The following is a 21,904-nucleotide window of genomic DNA, read 5'->3' as shown; positions in this document are numbered from 1 at the left end:
ACTAGTACATGTCAAAACAATACATTGCTGTTAACTTAGTTGACTAGTACATGTCAAAACAATACATTACTGTTGAACTAGTCGACTAGTCCATGTCAAAACAATACATTACTGTTGACCTAGTTGACTAGTACATGTCAAAACAATACATTACTGTTGACCTAGTTGACTAGTACATGTCAAAACAATACATTGCTGTTGAACAAGTCAACTAGAACATGTCAAAACAATACATTGCTGTTGAACTAGTCGATTAGTACATGTCAAAACAATACATTGCTGTTAACTTAGTTGACTAGTACATGTCAAAACAATACATTACTGTTGAACTAGTCGACTAGTACATGTCAAAACAATACATTACTGTTGACCTAGTTGATTAATACATGTCAAAACAATTCATTACTGTTGAACTAGTCGACTAGTACATGTCAAAACAATATATTACTGTTGACCTAGTTGATTAGTACATGTCAAAACAATTCATTACTGTTGAACTAGTCGACTAGTACATGTCAAAACAATACATTGCTGTTGTCCTAGTTAACTAGTACATGTCAAAACAATACATTGCTGTTGAACTAGTCGATTAGTACATGTCAAAACAATACATTGCTGTTAACTTAGTTGACTAGTACATGTCAAAACAATACATTACTGTTGACCTAGTTGACTAGTACATGTCAAAACAATTCATTACTGTTGAACTAGTCGACTAGTACATGTCAAAACAATATATTACTGTTGACCTAGTTGAGTAGTACATGTCAAAACAATTCATTACTGTTGAACTAGTCGACTAGTACATGTCAAAACAATACATTGCTGTTGACCTAGTTAACTAGTACATGTCAAAACAATACATTGCTGTTGACTTAGTTGACTAGTACATGTCAAAACAATACATTGCTGTTGACTTAGTTGACTAGTACATGTCAAAACAATACATTGCTGTTGACTTAGTTGACTAGTACATGTCAAAACAATACATTGCTGTTGACTTAGTTGACTAGTACATGTCAAAACAATACATTGCTTTTGACCTAGTTGACTAGTACATGTCAAAACAATACATTACTGTTGAACTAGTCGACTAGTACATGTCAAAACAATATATTACTGTTGACCTAGTTGATTAGTACATGTCAAAACAATTCATTACTGTTGAACTAGTCGACTAGTACATGTCAAAACAATACATTGCTGTTGTCCTAGTTAACTAGTACATGTCAAAACAATACATTGCTGTTGAACTAGTCGATTAGTACATGTCAAAACAATACCATGCTGTTAACTTAGTTGACTAGTACATGTCAAAACAATACATTACTGTTGACCTAGTTGACTAGTACATGTCAAAACAATTCATTACTGTTGAACTAGTCGACTAGTACATGTCAAAACAATATATTACTGTTGACCTAGTTGAGTAGTACATGTCAAAACAATTCATTACTGTTGAACTAGTCGACTAGTACATGTCAAAACAATACATTGCTGTTGATCTAGTTAACTAGTACATGTCAAAACAATACATTGCTGTTGACTTAGTTGACTAGTACATGTCAAAACAATACATTGCTGTTGACTTAGTTGACTAGTACATGTCAAAACAATACATTGCTGTTGACTTAGTTGACTAGTACATGTCAAAACAATACATTGCTGTTGACTTAGTTGACTAGTACATGTCAAAACAATACATTGCTTTTGACCTAGTTGACTAGTACATGTCAAAACAATACATTACTGTTTAACTAGTTGACTAGTACATGTCAAAACAATACATTGCTGTTGAACTAGTTGACTAGTACATGTCAAAACAATACATTGCTGTTGACTTAGTTGACTAGTACATGTCAAAACTATACATTACTGTTTAACTAGTTGACTAGTACATGTCAAAACAATACATTGCTGTTGACTTAGTTGACTTGTACATGTCAAAACAATACATTGCTTTTGACCTAGTTGACTAGTACATGTCAAAACTATACATTACTGTTTAACTAGTTGACTAGTACATGTCAAAACAATACATTGCTGTTGACTTAGTTGACTAGTACATGTCAAAACAATACATTGCTGTTGACTTAGTTGACTAGTACATGTCAAAACAATACATTGCTGTTGACTTAGTTGACTAGTACATGTCAAAACAATACATTGCTTTTGACCTAGTTGACTAGTACATGTCAAAACAATACATTACTGTTTAACTAGTTGACTAGTACATGTCAAAACAATACATTGCTATTAAACTTCATCCTTAGAGGTAAGAGGAAGGAAAAATACATCTTTTATATATTTGCGAAGATGCAGGGAAAATCAATTGAAGTTATTGATGTAAACGTAAAGTAAGATACAGAGTTGTATTCCTAAATGGTATAATCTATTGTCCATCCAGATGATGAAATACTAATCCTCGAAGCCTGGAGCATTTATGGTTTTCCATGTAGAGCAGTACAAAGAAGGGGAAGTGGTTGAGGGGAGCTCTCCACGAGGGACATGTGTTGTTGTAGCAGAGAAGTGGTTTTCTGGACTTACTCAGCTGGTGGTCCCGGTAGTGGGGCCAACTGTTTTAAATCATCTCCACACATGTGCTCTCAGCACAGAAGCAGGTCAAGAAATGTTAGAGGAGTGCAGTCTGCTCTAAAGTACCATTTAATGGATAGTTCAGGTCCACTTCTGTGCCATAGAGTGAGAACACAACTCTAGTGTTGTCACTTCTGCGCCACATGTGAACTTATGAACTCAGGATTATCAAAAATGATGGCGGTGGTTGTTTCATAAACATTGTTTTAGCAGTACAAATGTATTTTAAAATAAATGTAAAGAAGAAAACTTGTAAAAAAAAAAAGAGTCGTAGTCACAAAAGAAAAGTTTGTCACAAATACAAGTTTAATATTTACCCCATGAGGGAATAAGCGGTAGAAAATGAATGGATAGAGAGTCAACAATTGACACCGAAGTTATATGTTTACTGGAAGTAACTACTGCTTCATAAGCAGGTACAAAACAAAGAGTGAATAGGTTGACAAACGATCTTAGATGAGACTTAAGATACGATGGGAAGTGGTTTTGTCACATTAAAAATCGCGACCACTCGGGTGTGTTGCTGAATTTGTGAACTTCCCTTCGTACGGTGTTCACAACCTCTTCAAACTAAAGTCTGGTTCATCTCCAAACATCCCCTTTCCTGCGTCTTCCAGCTCTTATTAACTCACATGTTGGTTGGATGAAGCGAGACAAACACATCCAGATGCTGTCTGGCCTCCACACTGATGCCTCTGATCATTCAAACTTCCAGATCACATTTTCTTGGCAAGACAAGACAGAGACAATACCAAGTTCACAAATTACAGTTCTCAGCAGGACGTTGCGTGGATGTTTCTAATAATCCTAATCAAAGGCGGGTTTAACTAAAATTGCTTTAAAATGTTCATCCATAATGACTGTCAAAGTTCAGCATTCCACTGGAATGATCCATGAGTCGGGATGATGTCACTGCCCAGGTGGTGACCTGCTTTAGTTCTGGGATTGAGTTGAGTAGACAGTTTAAATCTTTCTAATTAAAACAAAAACAATGACCAAAAACTGTTTCCTTCAACTGAGGAAAAATCTCTAAACTTGTTTATTTCGGTGTCTAAACAAGAAGGAGCTGTCTCGCCTGCAGTTAATACAAAATCTGCAGCGAGAATTCTGACCTGCTCTAGTAGAAGAACTCACATTTCCCAGATCCTTAACTGGTTGCCAGTTTCTTTCAGGATCAATTTCAAAATTCTGGTTCGTACGTCCAGAGATATTCATGGTCAGGCTCCTCCTTACATCACTGATCTGATCCAGCCTTACACCCCAGCTCGGGCTCTGAGGTCTGTGGATCAGAATCTACTGATGGTTCCTGAACACGCTTCCGGACCAGAGGAGAGAAATCCTTCCAGGCTGTTGCTCCTAAGCTTTGGAACGATCTTCATCTCCGTCTGTGTTTTATGATCTACTGACTCCTTCAAGAAACATCTTAAAACATTTTTATTTTTGCAGACTCACATTATAAACCAATTTCAATACAATTTATAAGAAAAAGTATAATGGAACAAGGAAAAATAAGATTAAACTCATGTGTCATTTCAATTCATTTGATTAAAAAAAAGATCTGATATATTGACCCGGATATCGTATGAAATTGAAACTCTTTTTTCTCTTTTATTTTACATCTTAATTGAAAATTCTCTGTTGCTTCTTCGTCAACAAAGAAAATCTCATGTAGATCACATGCCTTTAAAATTAAAACAGATGTTATCCGAATACATTACCCTCTTTGTCGAGAGTAAAGAACAAAGACTGTCTTCTTGCAGCTATTATTGAAGAAAAGACCCCTAAAGAGCAACATCCGTGGCCTGTTCTTCTTCCAAAATAGTCGTGTTTTTTAAATGCTTAAAACATGTCATGCCAAAGAACAAAATGAACATGATAGTGGTTGTGTATTCTATCTGAATAGAAATAATAAAAACATGAACATACAGGGAACATTTCTGTTCTGTTTCAAAAGAAAACTATTTTGATTTCAATGAACAAAAGAGAAATTAAGTATAAAATATTTAAAAAATATAGATATTATAATCATGTATACAAACAAAGATCACAAACAGCTATTTTCTCCAGATTATCACTATTTTACGTAACTTTAATTAATAAAATACAGATTAAAGTTGATACCAAACAACTTATGAAGCAAGTCAATATTTATCGTTGCAGTTCCACTTTATACATGTATGTTTTTAATACAGCCTGTACATTTATGAAATCATTCAGGAATGAGACATCTGGCTGATGTCAGTCAAAAGGTGTTATGATAAAAAAAAGTCACTTCCCCAAATTTGATCTTAATTTTAAATCTATGTGATTTTTTTAATTTTAATTTTATTTAAATATTTTTGGTCTTTAATCAACTTTTAACATACAATTTCAAGTATTCTAGTATTCAAGTAGTAAAAGAAAACCAGTTCCGTGTGTGCATATATGTTGATTCACAATTTTATGATTTAGGATTGTGTGGATTTTAATAGGTGTGACTTTTATTCAATGTCCTTCCTGTGTCTGAGACCTTGATAGTGTTAGTATGTGTGTTTTAATAACTGTTTGATAAATGCAGTCTAAATGTGGCAACAATTACAGCAGGCATTTTCCACAATGGGCTGAAATATTTGAATCTAAACTGGAATTGATTAAAATGAAACCCTAATCTGTTTTTTAAACTCTTCAAAGGTCTCTCCAAGTTTTCCCACAATAAAATACACCAGTTTAGGTAGAAGGATGTTGAGTTATAAAAACGACTTTAATAGTGTAAAGCTACATTTGGAATGTTTCTTTTAATAACAACAAAACATTTACACAACATCAGAAACAGAGAGTGCCTCTACATTAGCGGCCTTTACATTAACCCATCACTAGTGATACCAACAAATACATTTACCGCTTAAGACCACAGGTTTCTTACAATTGTCAGATTGTCAGCCAAACATTTTACTTGCTTCCAAAAGAACCTCCACTAAAGAGCTATTTTCCAACAATTTCCATACAATTAAATAACTTTAACAACCTCCATGAGGAATTGTATTGGCTCATTCATTCTGAAAAACCTGAGCGTTTTTTATCTTCTAACACTCAAATTAAACATTTATGTGTTGTGTAAATGTGTTCAATGAGAGAGCAGAATATCTTCTGGTTCTGTACAAGGAAAATCATTTACAGCAAGCCTGCGTCTGGAGATGGAATTCATCCTTCACACTCAGCCTTCACTTGACAGCCGCAAACTATTGCTATTGTTCTCGAGCAGTTTAAGATCCAGAAATGTTGAAAGCTAAAACAAGACATACGACTTAAATTGCATCTAGTCGGCCAAGAGAACAAAATGAACAACAAAAATGCATTCTTTTGGAATGTTGAACAAATCCTGAAGATATATTGGCTTCAGTCTACCTTGTATCTATGATTAAAATTGTACATAGTAAAGATGGAACCGCATCTCTATAACTGGTACAAATACACAATGGTCAACGTACTTATCAACTATCTTCCAGAAGTATTAATGTGCTTAACAGTGTCAGTATTTCGATTATAAGACTCGTTTTGTTTCCATTTACTAACTAACTTCAGTACTGTGATGCTTTTCATGGTAAGATTCCAATGTTCAACCACTAGGGGGCACTAAATAAATATGTGTAATCTGGCCCAATGCCAATTCTTGTGTTTAGGATAGGCTTGGCTAAAGGCTAAACCCTTAAACTAGTATGGACCATGACGAACTGGTGAAGCCTCATAAAGTTTTGTCCTAACTCTTATAGTTTTATAATCTTCAATGAGTCAAGCAAGTTAAGAACATGTCAAAATTAAATTTCATTGACACATCATTAGTCCACATAGAGACACAACTTCCCGTTTCAATTGTACTGCTCTTAACAAGGTGCTAATGTGATAATGAACAACAGTCAAGTCTGTTTCAAGAGTAAGTAAGTCAGTAAGTAATGTGCCTTTCTAGAACAGGGTCACAAAGCGCTTTAACAATCTAAAACAATACACAGTTAAAAATATATACTGTACCGTATTTTCCGGACTATAAGTCGTTCCGGAGTACAAGTCGCACCAGCCATAAAATGCATCATAAAGAAGGAAAAAACATATATAAGTTGCACTAGAGTATAAGTCGCATTTTTGGGGGAGATTTGTTTGATAAAATCCAACACCAAGAACAGACATGTCATCTTGAAAGGCAATTTAAAATAAAAATAGAATAGAGGCAACAACAGGCTGAATAATTGTACGGTTATGCTAACGTTACATGACACAACTGAGAACGTGCCTGATATGTTAACATAACATATTAAGAGTTATTCAGATAACTATAGCATAAATAACATGCTAAGAAGTTTACCAAACCATCATGTAACTCCAAATAACTAAAATCCAATGAAATCTTCATCCTCGGTGTCACTTTTAAACGACTCCGCTAACTCCGGAGGTAGAAGATGCGGCGCTTCCTCTTCTACGTCGAAATGATCAACACAGGCCTAGAGCGCCCTCTTGTGGTTTAGTGTGAAAATAACATGTGAAATGATATACCGGTAATAATGTGTTAATAATTTCACACATAAGTATGTAAGAGTATAAGTCGCACCCCCGGCCAAACTATGAAAAAAACTGCGGCTTATATTGCAATCAGTGTTAAAAAGTAGTAGAAGAAGAAGCTGTCGAGTCAAGTGATCAGCTACAGTGTTTGATTTGAGACAGTACTACCTGTCGAAGATTTGCGTACTGGGCAAATACGTACACTCTCTTGGAGTGCACTTTAAACTAGTGCACTTGGAGAAGTGCGCAATCTCAGACACACTGTTTCCTGTGATATGTTCCTTTATTATTCATCAGCATACATTTAAGTTTGTTCGAATTGTTGCTTTGCAAAAATAGACCATCCATGGTACAGGAGTAGTAGTACCAGTGGCAGCAATAGGAGCTGGATGCCAAATGCAACTGCAACAACTCAAAGGCTCAGTCTAGGACCCACCTACGCTTCCTTCCTGAACTTCAGGACGAACAGCAGCTGCACTTGTGTGGAGTGCAGCCACGTCGCTGATGTCATGCACTAGAATAAATGAATGGAAGAATAGGCCACTGCTTCACATCTGGCTGATACTGCTGATAACTCTGGTCACAACAATGCATCTTCAGACACGGACATTCATGATGTATCTACTGTCTGAATTCTTCATCCCCAAAAAGGCGGGCCGGAGGTGCCATTAACCCAACTGGCCGTCCTGTTTACCTCCCTATCATGGGTAGATGGCTTTTGTCATACTGAGGGCCACGGTAACATAACTAACCAATGAAACATTCGGTCTCTGATGTTGGGCAGGACATTTCGCATTGGAAAGGACGTCCATGCGGTAACATAATTGTATTGCATGCCAAAACTCGATTTAAATTAAAATTGAAAATGTTCATGTTTTTTGTATAACAACATTGATTAAGAAGATTAGAATGAAAGGATTAAACAATGAAATTAATGTATTACAACTTTGAAACTGGTGTTGAAGTTTGAAAGCGACTTTCAACTTTCAATGTTGTCCTCTGTTGGCAACAAATGGCTTATGTTCCAACCAGCCTGAAGATCACAAAGGCTTTATGCCTGAGTCTGATAAGTTGAAGCACAAGATTCTGAAGCCTGTAAAGAGTTCGGCCAATGCGTCTAGTCTAATGTATTTCCAGAGCTGTGATCTTTACTTTATATAACAATTATGTTTATATCACAGGCATTATATTATGCAATATACTTTATATATTCATCTTGATTTTATCCATGAATAAATAGATTAAAATTAGGAATACTGTATGAGTTTAACGCTGTGAGATGACTGACTTAATCAAAAGTGGATCTCGTTTTCCATATTACCTTATAAATGATGAATCTTATTGAAATAATTGATCAAATTAATGACTTGATGCAGCTGTCACTCAGAAGCTCCATCAGGTCAGAGAACAAGCCTGATATGTGTCAATAATAATAATGGGTCGATTAGGGAAATCAAATGTAAACATTATCAGTGTAGATTACCAGAGAGAGGTTTCTCCTTCAGAATTCCAAAATCATCTATTTACACTAATGTATTCTGGAACTCCTGTTGTGTTCTCAGTTGTATCTTGCCATTTAAAGTATATACTTTATTGAATATTGTTTTGATTGTTTAAGCGCTTTGTGACCCTGGTCTGGAAAAGCGCTATACAAATAAAAATTACTTACTTACTTACGTAATATTAACCTTCTTTCAGCCTGAAAGCATGTTGACCCGAGACAACTTAACTCACGCTCTCTCTAATAAAAACTTTCTGGATGTATACAAGCCAGAAGCTTCCTGTGAACTTCACACATCCAAAAGTTTCACCCGGAGATCACACAGGGATTCCACAAATCTCACCCGCTTGTTGTTGAGCAACACTTAATATGTCATTGTAGCTCAAGCATTCAAAACATGAGAAAGGCATGGACCCTGAGAGGAGGAGCTCCTGCTCGTTGATAGATAGTGTTGCATTCACAAATCAAATAGATGACAGATAACCTTTGAACTTCACAGTCCAGAAAAAGGGGAGTCTCAGCTAAATTTACGATCAACCTCAAAAGGAACGGCTGTGAAAGTGAGACACGAAACGACCGCCGAGCCATAAAATTCACTGCCATTTGCCGTGAAAAGGGCACCATTACCATTGTAAACAAGCACCGGAGAGGTCACGCAACATTGAGTCGGGGTTGTTTCCACTTCATCCAGAGATAACAAACACTATCAAGCCCTCAGATTTTGCAAACTACCAGGTGAAAAGGTCAGGACCTAAAAGCAAACGTAAGTTACAAAACTGTGACAGCAAAAGTTTAAATCAGATTGTAAGTAAGTACTGTAAGTCATTTTTATTTGTATAGCGCTTTTCCAGACCAGGGTCACAAGGCGCTTAAACAATCAAACAATACTCAATAAAGTATATACTTTAAAGATCAAGATAAAACTGATAACACGACAGGAGTTCCAGAAAATCAAGGAAAAGCCTGAACAAATAAAAACGTCTTAAGATGTTTCTTGAAGTAGTCAGTAGATCCATCAAGCGCAAAGAGAGAGGAAGATAAGTTCCAAAGCTTAGGAGCAACAGCCTGGAAGGATTTCTCTCCTCTGGTCCGGAACCGTGTTCAGGAACCATCAGTAGATGATGTTGCCATCAATGGTTGTAAGTGTAAGCAGTTGATCATTTCACCTCAATAGAAAATAGGAAAAATCAGGAAAAAATTGAGTAGAAACATTTCAAACAGAAAATGTGATTAAAAACGTAAATAATAATAATACATTGAATAAAACAAGGAATTTTAATAGTTAAACTATTACTGCTACTAACTGCATTACCCTTACTCACTGTTCACTACTGTCTCATGCAGGTTCACCTTGTATACTTAAAAACCATATTATGATACAAGTTTTTTTTTCTAATACCCTCACCCCAAAATACAGTGGAGGAGCGAACCTCCCCCTCCTGCTCCCCCTCCCACCTCACCCGTCTGCAGCGCTGCGGTCAGTCGGTGCTCACTCGCGGGTGAGAGAGGACCAGGACCAGCAGCAGGAGCTCACATCATCCAGGTAAATCCATTCCTGATGTCCTCCTTGAAGCACCTTCCTTACCCTAGTGTAGCCTCAGAGATCGTCCATGAACTGTTGTGAAAAGTTACTGTAATGAGGCTTTAAGAAACGCATGCGCAGTAGCTTGTATGTTGATGAAAAATGGGAAATTTCACAGCTGTAAATGTATGTACTATTGTGTACTGTCAGCAGCAGGCAGTGATTAGCGATCAGCTGTGTGTGTGTGTGTGTGTGCGTGCGTGTGCGCGCATGCTGCACGGGAATAAAGGAATCCCCCTTCTCTCTGCTGTGGGAAACACCAGGGCTCACTTGTGTGCTTCCATTGTTGTGTTTTGACGGAAAAAAAGCAGCTTTATTGTACAAATTTAAGATGGACACAGCTGTGGGTTTCACACTCCGTGTACTCTTAAGTATAATATACAAATGAAAAGTACAATAAACAACATGGCACTACACCAGAGGTTACTCACATTGTTAACAGATGTTTTTACTCGTGGATGAGAAATGTGCTCAATGCTTTCCAGTGTTCCAAGGACCCTTTATTATGTTAAAGATGAATAGAGTGTGGAGTATTAGACACTTACTGCAGATAAAAGTTTTAAAGGGCGACTAATGTGAAAACCAAACTCTCATGACTTTGTCACATGCTTCAAATGTTGAAGTCTTCCTCTGCAAGATGCAGTAAATCTCTCGTCATGATGATATTTTGAAGTTATTACTTTATAAAGTTCTCCCTGGTCTGAAATGTTGGCGAATGAGAGGTTACGAGAGCGGAGTCGTAATAATGGCTTCGCTCCTCCTCCAGCCAGCTGTAATCACACCCCGCTTTGTTTATACAACGAGTCCCTTAGAGGTCATCTCCAGGAAAACACTGTTTTCAGTGGGTGGGGCTTAAGCTTTTTTTTTTATGTAAGTTTTTCAATGAAAAGGGAGTTTTGTACAAACACATACTGATGAGTACGATAGAGTCCAGCACTATAAGTCTGCAACATAAGCACCACTTCAAGTCTAATGCATACATCTGAAATAGAAGTTTCATAGTTTACAATTGATTATGTTTTTATGAAAGATAAATGTATTTAAAACTATAGGATACTTAATAGAATGGATCTTTTATTACACGTCTAGCAACATTTTTATGGATTGGCAGATACCACTAAGTGAAAATATTGCTTTATGAGATTTATGAAATTAAATGTAATTTACTTATGTGCAACACATTGTGCATGTGCCCAGTGCCTTTCTGATAAATATTCAATCACCGTCAAAACCTCAAATTTCACTCCTTTTCTACTCACGCTTGTGTCGCCTGAGGGTTGGGATTATTTAGTAATTTAGTATTGAGTAATCTGTCCCTTTTAAGAGTTGTAGACACAAATATGTTCATTTTAATGAATAGACTGATGCTTGTCCAAAACGAGGTATTTGAAATAAATATCTCCATGGTGCTCGTCTGTAATGTCCATCTAGTATTGAAGCCTCGACATGAGAAGGACAAGTGCTTGTTTTAATACAATATAATTAAACAAGTCTTAAGAATAAATGAGTCAAACAGTGTAAAAGGAGATGATTGAAGCTCAACCTCTGGCGCCTGTGAGTCTTACACGGTAGGATTTCTGAGTAACGCGGAAACTCAGTGATGCGTTGCTTCCAAATGCAGTGTTTACTCAATGCTGGCAACAAATGATCCCACTTAGGAAACGGATATCGAAAGTTTCCTGTTGGTGCAGGCAAAAATATACAATCCGAGTCTCCACCATGAAAATCTAAAAATCTTAAATCATTAATTTTCAGCAAAGACTTGTGAGCTTTGGTTTTAGGAAATGTTCTCATGTGTTCTCAGTATTTATTAAAAAATAAAACAAACTCTATTGTAAGCCCCTCAAAACCCTAAAAAGTAATTAATTTATTCCTTTTTCTTCTGCACTGATTCAAAAGTATAAACAAAAAAATCTATTTAACGTCCAAGAGTAACAAATAGCAAGGAAAGCCAATCATATACATAAACAAGAAAGAATAATTCTTAGCTAAGCAATGTATTAACATAAATGCATCTTGCAGCTGTAAAGCCCTGTCGCGTGCACTGATGTGAAGCAGTCATAAGTCATTGGGCTTGATCACTGTCCCAGAACATTCAGACTTTTTAAAGAGAGAGAATTAGGGACATGTTGAAAATGTTAGAGTTGAATGTTCTTCAGGGGTTGTTTTTTTTCATGACAACCTGTGAAGTAATTCCAATTATAGTTTTGCAGCTGACAGCAATTGGTATTACGTCGTGGTTCTAATGATAGGGCTCTGCGAGACTATAAAATTTGGACTCTAGTGAGCTCAACAGATGTTTGTCTGTGTTGCATGTTTTCATACTCCATTACAAGTTCTGAATGGCTAACCTTACAGTCTCTCCTCCCATTCCTACAGGGGGGAATACGATTCGCTCAGACAGAATGTTCCAGACTCCTTGAAGAGATTCCAGAGTCTTTGGATGTCCCCGGATCTGTCTTGGTTGTTTTGTACTGGCTTGGTGCTATGGATCTTTTTGTAAAATCTAAAGTACTGCTGCTTTTTGCGTACCTGGGCGTCTCTTTAAGCCAGCCCGACTGTTCTGGGGTGGACTGTCCCCCGCTGGATAACTGTATAGATGAGGTCTTGGAAAGTGGCTCCTGCTGTGCTTCCTGTTTGCAGCAAGGATGCATGTGTGAGGGTTACCAATATTATGACTGCATCAGTGCTGGATTTAAGAATGGAAAGGTGCCTGAGGGGGATTCTTACTTTGTAGACTATGGCAGCACGGAATGTTCCTGCCCCAGGGGCGGAGGCCGCATCAGCTGCAGCTTTATCAGCTGTCCTGATATGCCACCTAACTGCATCAAAGTGTCCGAGCCAATCGACGGTTGCATCCAGTGCCAAAGTGTAGGTTGTGTTCAAGGCTCACAGAAGTACAAAGCTGGACAGTCTTTCAACGTGGACCCTTGTCGAGTTTGTCATTGTCCCAATGAAGGGGGCAAGCTAATGTGCTACACCGCCCCTGAGTGTGAGCCCAACGAAGAACACAATGGAATGTTGACGACACATAAAGACGAGCTCACAACCACTGGGCAATACTTGGATCACTTCCCTCTACTTCATCACCTTTCTCCTGAGGCAAATCTACCTCTTTTTTCAGCAGCATTTCCAGATAAGGAGCAGCCCGAGGATTACGAATATGGCCTTACAGACTTTCCAGAGACCTACCCTGAACCTTTGGCCTTCCCTACTAAGTCTTCCTCCGATGAGGACTCATTGGGAAAACTACAGAGCTTTGTCGGACAAGGAAAGCTGGAGCTGAAGGAGCAATATGCTTCTCAGGAGCATTCTGCAAACGGGGAAGGTGTGACGGCAAAGCCTTTAAATTCATACCACAGCTCTGTCAGCCCATTAAGTGTTGATAATGGCAACCCTTTCAAAGGCATTGAAAATGTAAGTGTTCTCACAGAGACTGAAAGCCCTTTAATACCAAACAAACCTTCAGATGAAGTAGTTCCAATGAATGCACCACATTTGACTTCTGAAGGTCCAGTTCATCAGGACAGCACTTTGGAACATCAAATACATCCACGTAACAATTTCACAGACGCTGCAACAAATGAGAGTCCTTCAACAAGAGTTCCTATGACTGACATTAATGAACAAAGTGAATATCATGGACATATTTTTCCACCGTCGACGGTGAGTGATGCAGAGACTACAAGTTCTTCCCCTCAAACAACCTCAGGGACAGTTGCACCACGTTTGAATCCAAAAGAAAAATCGAATCATTTTGACAATGTTAATGAAACTGAAGAACATGAGGTGAATAATGGATCACAAGAGAGCAAGAGTCTGGATACAACTATGGCGAACACCTCAGCTGAACCCACAAGAGCCTTCTCTGATCAATATTCAACAACCTCGGAGGAGAGACTTGTCCTTGCTTCTGAGCGGACTGCAGAGAAAATCTCAATTCAGGACGTTCATCCTCCTAGACCAGATGAAGAGGACCGAGAGGATCTCCCTGTGTTCCTTGTCAATTCCAGTCAAGGTAAGCAATGTTTCTACATGTACTTTTGTGTTTATACACACGCATTTTGTTAAATACACATTTTTAATTAGAAACACTTTATTGATGCATCCAGCTAGAACTTACAAACACAATCTATGTTGATTAGATTAATGTTTAAGTCCTACAATAGCTTATCTGAGTTGAATCTAGGTTTAAAATGTGAATCCTTTTTGACCAGTGATTTCTAATTATTGGGTTTCAAGTCTTACAAAAGGAGTTTGCCTAGTGGCTTACCAAAGTCCCAATGACACCAAGCTATGTCTTTTTTGATTGTTCGAGAAACTACTGCCTAGAGTTCTGTGTCCTCACTGTTTGGCCTCTACATGTTGATAAGCAAGGCAACAGTTTTAATCACATCACCAGCTGCCGTTATTCTTTTAACCCTTGTGCGGCCTCTGGGTCAAGTTGACCCGGCCTCTGGAGACAGAGACAATCTCTGAGTCGAAACAAGGGATACTTACATTTAGTTAATAGGCCACAGACTCAGTTTAGGAACTAATAAGTTCCTTTTCTTGAAGACGTTCATATTTTTTTAAGCAAACATTGAATACATACTGTATTGTAAACAAAATGGATCAAATTAACTATTTGGAATGTTCTTTATATTGATACATGTGCATGCTTTATGTTTTGTGGAATATATTGTATACATAGTGGAACAACCTTTAATATACTGTACGCCAACCAACACTTTCCACTTTAGGAAAGTTATTTCCCATTTTTGTTTCATAAGACCCAAACATTCGTCCAAACTCCTCCCATTGTTCTCTGTCTTTCCAAGTAAGATGTTTTACCTGCTCCTTTCACCAGTTATTTAGAACTGAAAAAAGTATTTTGGTCTAGAGTTACTTTCAAAAGTCTTTCAAAAGCTCCACACTGTCCAGTGGCCTCGTTCTGGTTCCTTCTGAATCATACTTTGGGTTGAGTTTCATTTACCTGGTCAGTGTGCCAGAGACATTTTGCAGGAAAAAGACAGATTATCGTTACCACCTCCAGCTCAACGTTAGGTGCAGACAGGAACGACTTGTTGCAAAAGCCTATGGCTGATAAACACAGACAAAGTACAGTCAAGTTTAGACATGATATTCTCAAGAACACAGAACCAGCTCCATGACAAGATTAAGTGAACCCATTTTTCATTGAAGCCTTATAACCGAAGCCAACGCCAAAGAGGCATTGAAATTCCTGCTTCCAAAGGATATTATCAATGAAGACACATTTTTGGGAAAGGTACACTTGTCACAGCACAAGAAAACACTAAAATAAAGTAGAAAACTACAGTCACAAGCACTCACCAAGATTGGCCCTACTAGCATGGAGGGAAAAGGAGAACAGACACCGATACACAAGATATGTGGGTGAAGAACCTTTCTAAAAGAACTCTCAACCTTTTGCTGTGACTCCTGGACTTTTTCTCGGGGTGGACCTAATAACACTACAGAGTCATCAGAAACCAGCTGGCAGGCCTAGATGCAGAGCCACCTAATCTGAAGGTAGCAATCAACGATGCCAAAACACTTTCCTCTTACCTAACCATCGAGGAAAGAAAAACCTGGCATCACAAAAATGGAAACAAAGGGAAATGTACTGTACTATGCAAGTCTTTTGTTTTTCATCTTAAACTTAAAGTGAACCCACTACCAGTTGTTAATTAGTGGTAGGCTTACCAATATTTTGATCTATGGCATACCTGCCTCTCAGACCACTTACAGTATATAGTACTGAAGAAGCCTTTTGGATGAGTCCCGACACTCACACACAGTCCATTTACCTGGCATGGTATCTTCTACCTAACCATGACCTGGATGATTGAGAATCCATACGTGCAAAGATATGTGTGCAAGTTTGTTGACATCAAGCTTAAAACGGATGGATGTTTCATATATAGTTTTCGTCTACTCAGATGTGACTTAAATGAATACAAAAGGTGGATCATTGCATTCATGATAATATTAAACGTGATTATAGTGTTGTCTTTTTTTCAAAGACATGTGGAAAAAATAAAGTGTCGCCAAAATAGTAGCCGTTCTATTTGATGTTTTTCCCCCGCATTTCTCAAGTGGATCTGTGAAAGCTTTACCCGATTAGCTTGTTATCTAGAACCTCAGCTGTGGCAGCTTATCTGATGGAGGAAATGTTTCTCCTGGGGTTTGTTTGCTTGGAGGAAAACTACTTGAAAAAAAGTCCAGTTTAAAGAGTGTTTCAGTGATTAACACTGACTTGTGAGGACGGTCAAATAAAATAAAATACATGTTTAAGGGAAAAGAAAGATGGAGCACTTAAGCCTGGTGTGTTGGCCAAGTAGTGTATCTCTATAGAGACATATAGGAACTACTTAACCAGAGTTGATTCGTTTTTAATTAACATTGAAAATAGCAACACATGCTACTTCAATATTCACAATATAAAGGATCGATTGCTACCGTTACATTTGTTTAAGGGTGGTGGAGGAACCTGCCAATAAGTGAATTAACTTCCAGACATTTTACAGTTGTCTAGTGAGTTATGGTAAAGTCACTGTGAACTATTTTTTTTTTCCTTTTAAATATTTTTGGTTCTTCATTTCCAAATAACTGGATTCGTCATCTCCTGTTCTTAGAAGAGACTATACACATCTGGAATCTCTGCAGGTTTTTGCAGCATTTCAATAATAATAAAAAAGTTTATTTAAGCATATTTTCTTTCATTAGAAACTTGGTCATATCAGGCAAGCAGCTTTTTCTGGCATATAGTGAAGGTTAGAGTGAGCGAGCTGTTATTTTCGACCACAGAAAGATCCAAGGTCATGTCTGGTGTAGAGCTTAGATCACTCTGCTGCTGAGGATTGACATCTCCTGAAATGACCTAATATATGACTTGTATAACAGGTTGTGGAAACAGAGCGACATATTTTCCTTCTGACGGATTTTAACAAGTGCATTAAATCAACTGACGGATGTCACTGTAAACAACAGAAAGCAATAAACTCCAGACCAACTTGTGTATTATTGCTGAGGCTTCTTGTCACTTCTTCCTTCATGCTGTTTGTTTTTGGTGGAATGATTTTGACCAAGTGTTGGCTGATGCATCCTTGCATTGTTCTGACTCATTAGGAAAACTCAACTGTGGAAGTCTCAGAATTCCACTAGTGATTCTGCAGGGCCTTCACACTGACAGCATGAAAAAACAACCTTGAACATTAGGCTCAGACAAGACTCAATTCATTAAGGGTTTTCTGCCCTGAAATGGATGGCATGTTATTCTTTAAAATCTGACTCTACTGTTCAGACTGTTCTCAACTGGCCGTCTACTGGTTGGTATGTGGGGATTGGCTGAGGGAGAGAAATGAACACACATTCTCAAGTTTAAAGTCATTGGTGTAGGGACCGTATCTCATTCAACGATAACAATAATACCTATACTACCTATAGACCTTGAGAAATTTGCTTTCCAGAAGAATTAAGCCAGTGTTATATACTCAAATGGCTGAAAAAACAAGAGAAAACTGAGCCCAATCTCCACCTTTATTGGTTATTTCTGTATTTTTCCTAATTAATCCAACATTTTCCATTGTTTTATCTTAGTGGGTTCATATCAAAACTCTTGCTTTAACATATCACACATTATTGCCGATGTGGTTGAGTTAACAATGGTCACAATTATGAAAATAATAAGTACAATCATTTTATTGTCCATAATATGTTAACTTTGATAATTAAACAAATAGTTAATATTTATAAGCCATTGGGGAAGAAAGAAACAGGCTTGTAAAGGGAAGAAAACAGTTGACATGTTGTTTTAGACCAGTTATTTAGGATTATTGAAAAGAAAGCTCTGTTTGAAAGTAGCAACTGTTTTTTTTTTATATTAAATACGTGCTGATTGGATTATATTTTCCAAGATCAATGCATGGATCTGGGGATCTTTTTGTGTGTATGTGTTAAACAGACAGATTTGTCCCAATTTGTTTTTAACTACCTTTCAATTAGATCATTAATTAGTATTGTTATTTTATTATTTTAGGTTATTTGTTCTTATAGAAGAAGTAATACATCAGTTTAGGGAAGTTGCATTAACCTTTCAGTACCATTGGGTGACATTTTGGGTGAATAACATCCATTTGAATAAAAACACAACGAAAGCATTGTAGTTGAAAATACTTTTAAGAAATAGTTTGGTGAATGCACCCAACCTTTCTCCCCACAATAAATAGATTCCCATCCTCTAGACCATATGTGTCAAACTCAAGGCCCGCGGGCCAAATGTGGCCCGCCATGTGATTTTATGTGGCCCGCCTGCCTTACCTTATATATCTTATTTAGTGCACCACATGCAAGGCTATGTGCAGCCATTTTTATTTAATTGTAAAATGCTACATCACACATGTTTTTAGCAGCTCACAATTGTTGGTTTTACAGTAGTTATGCCCCCTCTCAAGTAATAAATTTAAAGTCATTTAACATTAAGGAGTAGTTACATTTATTTTACATTAGCTTACATTTAGTTACATTTATAAGTTACATCTGGCCCTCTGAGGGCAGCCATTATGATGATGTGGCCCCTGGTGAAAACCAGTTTGACACCCCTGCTCTAGACACAAGCTGGGCTCTCAAGAGGTTCAAAACCGTAACACATATCTTACAACAACTATCAGTGATTTAAAAATTAAACATATCACATATCATGGTGATAAAATGGCAACTAGAACTTATAAGTTGAACATGACTTCGAAACACTACTGACATTGAGCATCATCGACTTGAATTAATGAGTCCATTATAATGAGCTATTTTCTGTCCAACCTTTTAATCATCTCCTGCATCTGCAATGTGATCCGTTGATGTTGAGGGAGGTTCTTCAGGGCAGGTTAGTATGCCAGGTTCTTGCACCTCCCTACCATGTAGAGCCATGATGCGTTCGTCTAATGCCACAACCAGTAGCTCTATCTCCTTGGAACCGCCTGATACGAGGAACACCTTGACCATGTTATCCTCAGTGTCCATGGCCGTCACCTGCACACTTTTCTGGCTGGCTTTTTTCACCTGCATCCCAGACCACAGTTTCGTATTGAGGATCAAGCGCAGACTGCCGTAGGTCCTCATCACAAGGCGGGACTCAAGAGTGCCATCGCTTGGTAAAACCATGTCATTAAGTCTCAGTAATCCCTGACCTCGATCCTTCCACGAGCGGGCAGTCTTCTCAAATAAATACAGCTTACAGTTGATCTGTAAGACATTATTTTCAGATTCTTCCCCAGTTTTGACATCCACTTTCTCCATTGTGAACTTCTTGGCTAATGTTTTGGTGTATGCTGCTGCAGCCTCCGCCAGAGAGGCTGGCATGGGTTTGAACTCATCTGACCGAGTGGCTTCAGTTGAAGACCCTATTTCTGGGACACCCTGGACTTTAGCCAACAAGTTTTCCCCAAAAACGTAGTTTTCTTCACTAGAACCATTTTTTGAGTTTTGGCCAGCTGAGTACTGTAAAAAATAGTTTAAGTTTGATTTTGAAGTTATGCCGACATTAGTGTTTTCTTCCGTACAGTCTGCAACCACATTTGTTCTCTCTTTAGTATTCGGTCCAAATACAAAACATTCTGCAACTCTGCTCTGCCTCTCTGGGGACTCTGTCTCCACCTCTTTACTTTGGGATGAATGCCTTGAATTATTTAGGAAAAGTGTTCTTGTTGACTTTTCGGAGAATTGCCTCTCATCTTTGCCCTCACATCTGGTGTTCGTATGTGGTTTTGAGGCAGGGGCTTGAAGTGTTGCAGGACGAAGAAGACATTTTCTCCGAGCTTCGTCTCCCTTTCCTGTGAGGTCCGAGCTAGAGGATTGTCTGTAAATAAGAGCTACTGGTTTCGACTCCAAGTCTCCAGTCGAGCGCGGTTCGAACTTGACTTTTTTCACAGGAGAGATATAACTCCCTTCTTCGTTATCGGACTCGTCTGTGCTTGACATCTCTGGAGAGCGTTTATGTGTTTTACTCATATGTAAAATAAACGAGGGTGATTGTTCGGAATGCTTGCCTTGGTTTGTCATGTCTCCCATTACAGTAATTTTCACGGGAGCGTCTTAGCTCAGCCCTAATACAAATATCTTTAAAATTGAAATACAGTAGTAAAGTGTAAAATACAAACTTAAAAAACTACATTGACCATTTCTGCTTCTCTTCACCATATACGTGCTCCTCGGTCATCTTGAAACCATTCATGATTTTGCAGCCATTTCTTGGCTTAAGTAGAGTACATCTTACGGCAAAATGTCCGACATCAACGTCTCCTTTGATTTATTCTCCTTGTTGTTTTGAAAGAACTGCCTTTAAAGATTATAGCTTCAATAAAATCAAAGACAAGTCTACATTTCTTTGAATTTACTCTGGAGACTTTTGGAAGAATCTTAAGAAACATTAAAATAAATCAAGCCCTATGTTCGGGTGAAATAAGTCAAATCGTCAATGTAACTGTACGTTTTCAGTTTGGTAGTTATTTCGGTGTTTGTTGCATGAAAGGTCTCATATATCACTTTAGTAATCTGTAAGGAGCCAGACAACTCCCACAACCTAGTAGAGTAGAGCCCCTGCTTCGGAATGTCAAACATTCTGACCTTGATTCAACTCACAAAATACATCTTCCCGTCCCCAGAAATCATTTGGATTTTCTGTTATTAATGTAACTTTTTATCTGGACATCATTATATTCTAAAGTTTTGGTTTGGTGCACTAAAACGTGAAATGAAAAGATTAATATAGAAGGTGTAATTCGAAGAACTAAAAATATATTTAGAATTCAGTCAGTGGAACTTAAGTCTTTCCAACTCTGAGAAATTCTTCCATCACTAGTCAAAACATTTACAAAAACAAAAATGAAAGTAAGTTATATTTGTAGAGCGCTTTTCTAGACAAGTTTCACAAAGCGCTTAAACAATTAAAACAATACCCAATAAAATATATACTTAAAAGGTCAAGACACCACCGAGACGAACACATGAGTCTCAGAGAATCAAGGAAAAGCCTGAACAAATAAAAATGTCTTAAGATGTTTCTTGAAGGAGTCAGTAGATCATCAAACACAGAGGGAGAGGAAGATCGTTCCAAAGCTTAGGAGCAACAGCCTGGAAGGATTTCTCTCCTCTGGTCCGGACCCTTGTTCAGGAACCATCAGCAGATTCAGATCCACAGACCTCAGAGCCCGAGCTGGGGTGTAAGGCTGGATCAGACCACTGATGGAAGGAGGAGTCTGACCATGAATATATCTGAAAGTAAGAACCAGAATTTTAAAATTGATCCTGAAAGAAACTGGCAGCCAGTGAAGAGATTGAAGGATTGGAGAAATGTGAGTTCTTCTACTTGAGCGGGTTGGAATTCTCGCTGCAGAGTTTTGTATTAACTGCAGGCGAGACAGCTCAAACTTCTCAAACAAACTGTTGCAATAGTCCAGACAAGAAGACACAAACAAATGGATTATAAGCTCCAGGTCATACTGTGACAACATTTTCCTAAGTTTAGAGACAGTTTCTGGTCAGTTTTCTGCAGTGTTGAACAAGAGACATGTCCTTATCAAATACAACACCCAGGTTTCTCAGGCTCAGTTTGACAGACTGACCTAAGTCACCCAAGTACTGACTCAACCCTGGAACCTTATCATCAGGAGCAAAAACCTTAAGTTTCAGTTTCGTCC

The 21,904-nt window shown here is 37.9% G+C and overlaps 1 protein-coding gene and 1 pseudogene across 1 annotated transcript in view; one reads left to right on the top strand and one right to left on the bottom strand.

The window, feature by feature from the left end:
* The first annotated feature begins 10,108 nt into the window (after positions 1 to 10,108).
* Positions 10,109 to 21,904, top strand: part of fbln2 (fibulin 2) — a 29,056-nt gene continuing 17,260 nt past the window's right edge. The window contains exons 1-2 of the mRNA XM_087800771.1: positions 10,109 to 10,169; positions 12,588 to 14,226. Of these exons, the coding sequence (XP_087656897.1) occupies positions 12,696 to 14,226 (1,531 nt within the window). The 5' untranslated portion in view covers positions 10,109 to 10,169; positions 12,588 to 12,695. The remainder of the gene's footprint in view (positions 10,170 to 12,587; positions 14,227 to 21,904) is intronic.
* On the bottom strand, positions 18,815 to 21,394 carry LOC148070494 (ran-binding protein 3 pseudogene; annotated as a pseudogene).

The sequence above is a fragment of the Callionymus lyra genome, chromosome 10, assembly GCF_982586985.1.
Source record: "Callionymus lyra chromosome 10, fCalLyr1.hap1.1, whole genome shotgun sequence".
Classification (NCBI taxonomy): Eukaryota; Metazoa; Chordata; class Actinopteri; order Syngnathiformes; family Callionymidae; genus Callionymus; species Callionymus lyra.
The sequence above is the reverse complement of the archived record's forward strand: the minus strand, read 5'-3'. Positions and strand labels throughout refer to the sequence as shown.